Here is a 7,011-nt window from a genome sequence, read left to right as displayed (position 1 = left end):
CCCGGACGGACGCTCCCCCGGGCATCTTTGGAGCACGTCCCGCGGGCCAGGCGGGCCAGGCGGCGACGCGCCCGGGCGCGGGGTCCGGCCGGCTGGAAGCGAGCGCGTCCCGGGGCGGGGAGCGCGGCCGGCGGGGGGCGGGCCGAGGGTGGGGGCGGGAGGCAGCTCCCGGGGCTCCGCGCCATTGGCCGCACGGCCGGGCGGCAGGAAGGGGCCAGAGCGCGCGGCCCCACCCCGCGGCCGGCCGAGCCTATCGCCGGCAGCGCGGAGCGCGGATAAATGTAGCGCCGCGGCGCGGGCCGGCAGCTCTCCGTAGGGGCCGGAGCGCGGCGCGGCCATGCAGTACCCGCACCCCGGACCCGCGGCCGGCGCCGTCGGGGTGCCGCTGTACGCGCCCACGCCGCTGCTGCAGCCCGCACACCCGACTCCGTTCTACATCGAGGACATCCTGGGCCGTGGGCCCGCCGCGCCCACCCCCGCCCCCACGCTGCCGTCCCCCAACTCCTCCTTCACCAGCCTCGTGTCCTCCTACCGGACCCCAGTGTACGAGCCCACGCCGATCCACCCCGCCTTCTCGCATCACTCCGCCGCCGCGCTGGCCGCCGCCTACGGACCCGGCGGCTTCGGGGGCCCTCTGTACCCCTTCCCGCGGACGGTGAACGACTACACGCACCCCTTGCTCCGCCACGACCCCCTGGGTAAGGTGGCCGGGGTCATGGCGGGGCCGAGCCGGGGCGGCGGCGAGGAAGGCGCCACCCTGCAGGTGGCAGCGCCCAGGAGGCGGCGGGGGCGGAGGGAGAAGGCAATAGAAAGTTGTGGCCAAAGCGATTGAAAAACGGCTCTCGGGCGCGCGCGGGCAACGGAGGCGCAGGCCCCCGCGGCGCGCGGCCCGGGCTGACCGCATCATGACTCAGATTGGTTTTCCTGCACCTTGCAGACGTCGGGGCGCGCGGGCTCGGGCGGGACCTCGCGCGGGCGCAGCGGCCCCGGGGCAGGAGGCCGAAGACGGTCCGGGGGCGCGCGTGGTTGTCAGGGGTGGGGCCCCCTTAGCTGGAGGTACCTCGAGGAGAGTGGCCAGGCGCCCCACGGTCGGGCCTCTGCGGGGCAGGGAGAGCTGCCCGGTCGGGGTGGTTACGCGGCTGGACCGGGTTCAACAAGCTTGTGCAGTGAAAGAGCCTGACCCTTTCCGTTCATACAGGAAATCTTGAGTTCTCGATAGGAGTAAATCTGGTTTCAGAAGCTGTTAAGTGTTTTCCTGGCTGCATGAAGCAGACCCTTCCCCCGGAGTAGTGCACGCTGCTGATTATTTTATCGACATCCTCAATACAGACAAATTCAGGAAACACTCGACTTCTGATAGCCGGGATCCGTTTTTCTGATATTGTTCATTTCCTCTGTGTGGGATGTGACTTTATGGCAGCTAAAATAACCAGTTGCTTCCTTTTTTTTTTTTTGAGGCTGTTTTGCACCAGTCTGAAGCCTGACGTAAGCAAAATCTCGAGAAAAAAATTAAAAAAGAAATCAGCCCCAAACAATGACAGCTTTCAAAGCTCATAGACAGTCTCCCGTAGACAGACAGATGGACTGACCCATATGCCTTTGAAGTAGAAAGGGCGCCACGTCGGGCAAACGTTTGCGGGGCCGGTGTGCGTGGCCTAAGAATAAACCGCCCGAAGCTCCCGGGGGATCCGCGCTCTGTGCGGCTTTTGGCGCCTCTGGCCTCGGAAACTCAGGGATGGCTAAAGAAACGGGGTTCCCTTGTCTTGGGTCTCCGGAGTTGAAGATTTGGAGCGACCCAGGATACCACTAACTTCTTTAATTAACGTTTTTTAATGTCATCAGATAGTGGTGTGTGGCCTCGAGCTCAGTCCGCTGCCTTTCTAGTCATCGTACTTGGGAGAGATTATAAATTAGCTTTTTTGGGGGATGTTGTTACCTTATTAAGTTGTATATTTTGATTCTAGCCCTGAGGATTGCGGCTGCGGTTCGCCCAAGCTGGACCCCGCTTCGGGCCGGGCCGGGCCTGGGGCGAACGTTTTCACAGCGCGCGCTGGGTTTCCTTGGTTTACTGCTGGGACTGTGCAGGAGGAAGCAAAGGGTTTTTCGAGATAGACCAACAGGAAACACATTGACGGAAATGTTGCCATAGCCCACGGGGTGGCTTTAACTGGCCGCCCCCGCAGGCCGGGTGTGAAATCAGAGGCTGCTGCGGCGCCCTCGAGCCAAGATTGAAAGCGCCACGCGCGGCCTAAGGCCGGCGCTCGGGGCTCGGGGCTGTGCGCGCAGCCTGGAGCGCTGCGGGCCGGGCTCAGGCTCGGGCCCAGACCTGCGGGGACTGCAACCGCCGAGCGCCTCCCTGCTCGCCCCTAGATACTGGGGAGGTGCGATTCCCCAGGGAAGAGGATCTGGAAGTGCAGGAAAGCGTATGCATTTGACCGCGATTGGGGGCAGAGGGCCGTGGTCTATGAAGCTCAACCTATGCCCAGAGTTCAGAGGCTCCGAGGACTAGTACTGGTGGTCTGTGCATTAGCACTGCAGGCATGTGTGCGTGTCTGGGAAAGCATGTGTACGCATGTCGGACCCCTGTGTCTGCTGGCGTGTATATGTGAATGTGCCGGCGCCTCTGCCCTTATGTCAACCCCGCAGCCGCGCAAGCCTCTAGACAGGGTTTGGGATTCTAGAGCGGTCTCCAACCCCCCCCACTCTTGCGGTCCGCAGGCAAACCCCTGCTCTGGAGCCCCTTCTTGCAAAGGCCTCTGCATAAAAGGAAAGGCGGACAGGTGAGGTTCTCCAACGACCAGACCATCGAGCTGGAGAAAAAGTTTGAGACCCAGAAATACCTCTCACCACCCGAGAGGAAGCGTCTGGCCAAGATGCTGCAACTGAGTGAGAGACAGGTGAGCGCGCCGGCGGGGCGGGCTGCGGGGCTGCGGGCAGGCGGGCGCGGGCCGGCGGGGTGAGCCCGCAGCCCCCCCCCCCCCCCCGCGTGCTGTGCGGCGCCGCACCGTCAGACGGCCCCGAGCGCTGCGCTGTTCAGTTGTCCCAGGACCTGTGCTTCCCCCCTGGACCTTGGGGGTTCTGGGCTCGGGGTGAGTCTTCATTCTTTCCTTCTTGTAGGTCAAAACCTGGTTTCAGAATCGACGCGCAAAGTGGAGAAGACTTAAACAGGTATGGACGTGGTTCTGTTTCTATGGAAATTAATATTTTTCTCGTGTTATCTCTATGCGAGGCCTGTTATGGGTTGTATGCAAAAGTCATTTGAGAGGCTATTTAACCTCTTCACCTTGATTAAAAAGGCAAATAGTCTTGCTGAAATTCAGGATGAGTTGCTCAGGTGGCAGTAATGTTAAAAGCACCTAATGCAGTTCCTATATCAATTATGCTTGGGTTTTCACACACTGGCTAGTAAAACTCCCAGCTAATTGTTTTATAAACCCCATATGTTGTTTATCTAATTAACGCAGGAAAGATAAAGTAATTGACAGTAAATTACTTAAGTAGTTATCTTTGGGAGAAAATTGTTTCTTTTATTTACCCAGCCATAATAAAACCAGGCAGAGCTTGAGGGTAAATATAAGGAAATAAACACCTTTAAGTCTTGTTTGCACCGTATTTTAGAATTAAATTGCAAAGAGCTTAAAAATTATTACTCATCTAATCCTGGCTCTTAAAACGAATATAAAACATGTAGGAGAATAGCCAAGACTGTGTGTAAAGTAGCTCAAACTTTCTAACTCTGATGGCCTTGTTACGCAATATGTGATAAGAAGGAAAGTCTAGTTCCATTTTTAAAAAGAAGCTCTGTTGACTTTTAGCTAAAGATTTGTTTTTGATTTACCTGATGTGTTCTCTGAAGTTTTCTGACAACTGTGGAATTGTACATTTGTCAGAGTATACATACTTTATAATTTGTGATAATTTCTCCAAGTGGTAAAATTGAAAGAAATGGACTGTTTAAGATTTAATGATCATAAATTTTTCATTAAAAACAAGATAGTGTCACAAAAATTACATTGGAACAGAAAATAAAACTCCATATTTTTGTTATTCTAACATAATGCCCTAAAATAGAAATTTGCAGATTTGGGTGAAGCACTGAGCTTGATTCTAGGCACTGCAAAAAAATTTTGGAGGCAGATTTCCTCTCATTCTCTGACCTTGTTATATGGTTTGTAAGCCTTATGAGTATGTTACTCTGTAGTCATGCTTTTAGAAAAAATTAGTATGTCTTAATATTTCTACATGACATTTATGTTTTTTAGTATTAAAAACTTGCCAGTTTACTTAACTGGAGCTCACCAAGGACTTTACAAAGTAGTGGTTCCTGTGGAATATGGAAATATTTTTAGAAATTTCCCTTTGATTTAAACTACACTTGTCTCCGTTTTTAGTTGACATCATTTTGTGACTTCTCACACAAATTTTCCTGTGAAACAATGTTTATAAACCTTCTCCAAAAAATGGATAGATTCAATATAATGTTAAATTTTATTTATTTAGCATTTATCTATTTAACTATTATCATTTATCTATCTAGCATTCATATTTTTAACATATATAGGAGACCCTATTAATTGACAAGGTTAGGTAATTTGAAGAATAAAGAGACTGTAATCTGATTTCTTCCCAAACATTTCAGAATCTTGGGCTAGATTTTCATATTCATTTAACCTCCTGTGTATTCATAACTGGTGCTTACCTGGCCAGAGAGTCATCTCTGATACGATAGAGACTTTTTTACTTTTTTGTCTTTTAACTCATAGCAACATGTTTTGAAAAATTCCTTACATGGGGAACAATGACTCAATAATTTAAAATAGGTGCCAGATTCCTTCATTGATTGAAGAGGTCACTTTTTACTTCTTTGAAACTGAGAATGAATCACCAGTAGGTTTTTTTCTGAATAAAAAGATGAGCTGAAAGCAGTTGACAGACTAAAAACTTAAAAGGTAGAAGATGAAAAGATTTTGACTTAAGTCTCTCACTTCTCCATCTTTCATGATCCAAGTGGTCTTCATGTTCATTCTCTTCATTCAGGAGAACCCGCAAAGCAATAAAAAAGAAGAACTTGAAAGTTTAGACAATCCCTGCAGCCAGAGGCAAGACCTGCCCAGTGAGCAGAATCAAGGTGCTTTGGAGAGCTCGCAGTGTGCTCCCTCCCCGGCCTCCCAGGAAGATCTTGAGTCTGAGATTTCGGAGGATTCTGACCAGGAAGTGGACATTGAAGGGGATAAAGGCTATTTTAATGCGGGGTGATGACTCCTGACATTACCATCTTCAGGAAACTGGACATGGGAATAGCATATGCTACAGAAAAGCTCCATGATGAGCCAGAAAACTAAACTATATGACAAAGGGAATTTTCTGGTGGTCTGAAAGCAAAAGTATTTGGTGCACTGGCTAAATAACATACTCACACTGAAACCTTAACTCTGCCTTAAAAAATGGTGTATGTACTGGTTTTAGGTTCTATGATAAAGTGACTTAACTGATTAAATCCTCCCCTCTCCCCTTTTATGAAGAATTTTTTTCTATTTATAAAAAGTAATTTTGGAACTTTTGTTAAGTTTTAAGTTATAACTGAAGAATTTAATAGAATCTTCTTGAATGACTTTTTAAAAATCAGTTCTATGCATATCCCACTTAATAGCAAAGTAAAGGGGCACAGAGCTTTGGGAAAGGAGCCCACTTTTCAGGTAACCTTGAATTCTTGAAAGGAAACGTTTTTTATTTTTATAGATGACATTGTTAAACTGCCTTAATCCAAGACCATTTCAGAACTCTTGGGGACTTATGTGTGCATTTTTACCAGAAACATATAGTCAATAATCTTAAATGCTGTATTACACTATGCCTCAATACCTGTTTGAACAAGATGTTAAGGTTATAGTAGCATCCAATACAAGCAGAAAAACTGACTTGGCAGGTGACTAAAATTAATCACAGATGAACTAGAAGTAGCAGGTTAATTACTTGTAAGTAGACTGTAGATAATTGTTTTATATCAAACTGTTTATAATGTGTGTATATATAATTGTCTTCTGTTAATAAACAAAACCAAAGTGGTGTTTGTGTTTTTAAATGAGTAACTTGTCTATAAAGTAAATCCTTTGATGGGACGACTGACCTCAACAGACCTCTCATTGATGATTTGAAACAAACATCTCTTCTAAAAGCCCCTCCCGGATGCCTGTCCAGGGGTCCTCTGGTGCGTCTTGCAGAGACCTTGGCAGCTGGGAAGACCCGGCAGCACGGTCCGGGGCTGGGGTGAGGGCCCTGGAAGACGATCTGGATCTTTCCCGGGGACGGGGGTTAGTGGGGCCCTGTGCATCCGGGCCTTTGCCTCGGATCCCAAGCCCTGCAGGGTGGATCCCGCGCCGGCTTCGGCAGGAGGGAGAGCCTGGGGGCCCCGAGGTGGGCAGCGCGGCCGAGCCGCAGCCCCATCGATTCTCCTCCGCTAGCCAGGCCGCCGGCCTTGACCGGCGTGAGTCAACACACGACGTCATCTCTGAGCCACAGCTCCGAGGGGAGGGCGGGGGACCCATCTGGGGAGACTGTTAGTACCCAGAGCGTCACCCTTCTCTGCGGAGCTCCCTCGGGAAACTGTCGGCCCCATCCCGGGTTCCCACGGCGGAGATCGGGGGGGGCGGGGCTGGGAATTTGCACATCTGACTGCAGCCCCGCACCCGCACCCGGTTCTCAGGTGTTCTCAGATGCTCCTTGAGAGGAAGCCGCAGGTAGAGCCCGCAGCCCCCCGCAGGCTGCTGTGGGTCTCAGCATCTGAGTGTAGCGCTCAGAGGGAAAGCAGGGCGGGGTGGGGGGGGCGGGATGGGGAAGTCACCTGTGATGAGAGAACCCAAGTGAGTGAGGGGCTGATGTGAGATGCGGGAATGGAGGTGGCCCCGGCACTCCTCCACACCTGAGTCATCCCTGGGGTTCCCGGAAGATGGAGACCTGTGGGGGCAGGTGGGAGGCCCTCCCGTAGCCTTGGCACTAGCGAGGCCTCTTGTG

General features: G+C 51.2%; 1 protein-coding gene across 2 annotated transcripts; it reads left to right on the top strand.

Moving 5' to 3' along the window:
• Nucleotides 1–254: 254 nt before the first annotated feature.
• HHEX (hematopoietically expressed homeobox) lies at nt 255–6,066 on the top strand. Of its 2 annotated transcripts, none has more exons than XM_004607365.2 (4): nt 255–698; nt 2,719–2,897; nt 3,118–3,168; nt 5,038–6,066. In XM_004607365.2, exons 1-4 carry the CDS (start codon nt 338–340, stop codon nt 5,254–5,256), a joined length of 810 nt encoding a protein of 269 aa, XP_004607422.1. In that variant the 5' UTR covers nt 255–337; the 3' UTR covers nt 5,257–6,066. The 2 variants fall into 2 exon arrangements, with proteins under 2 accessions (XP_004607422.1, XP_054975279.1); XM_055119304.1 differs by having other exon boundaries at nt 5,009–5,220.
• The last annotated feature ends 945 nt before the right edge of the window (nt 6,067–7,011 follow it).

Source organism: Sorex araneus, chromosome 11 (assembly GCF_027595985.1).
Source record: "Sorex araneus isolate mSorAra2 chromosome 11, mSorAra2.pri, whole genome shotgun sequence".
Lineage (NCBI taxonomy): Eukaryota > Metazoa > Chordata > Mammalia > Eulipotyphla > Soricidae > Sorex > Sorex araneus.
The sequence above is the reverse complement of the archived record's forward strand: the minus strand, read 5'-3'. Positions and strand labels throughout refer to the sequence as shown.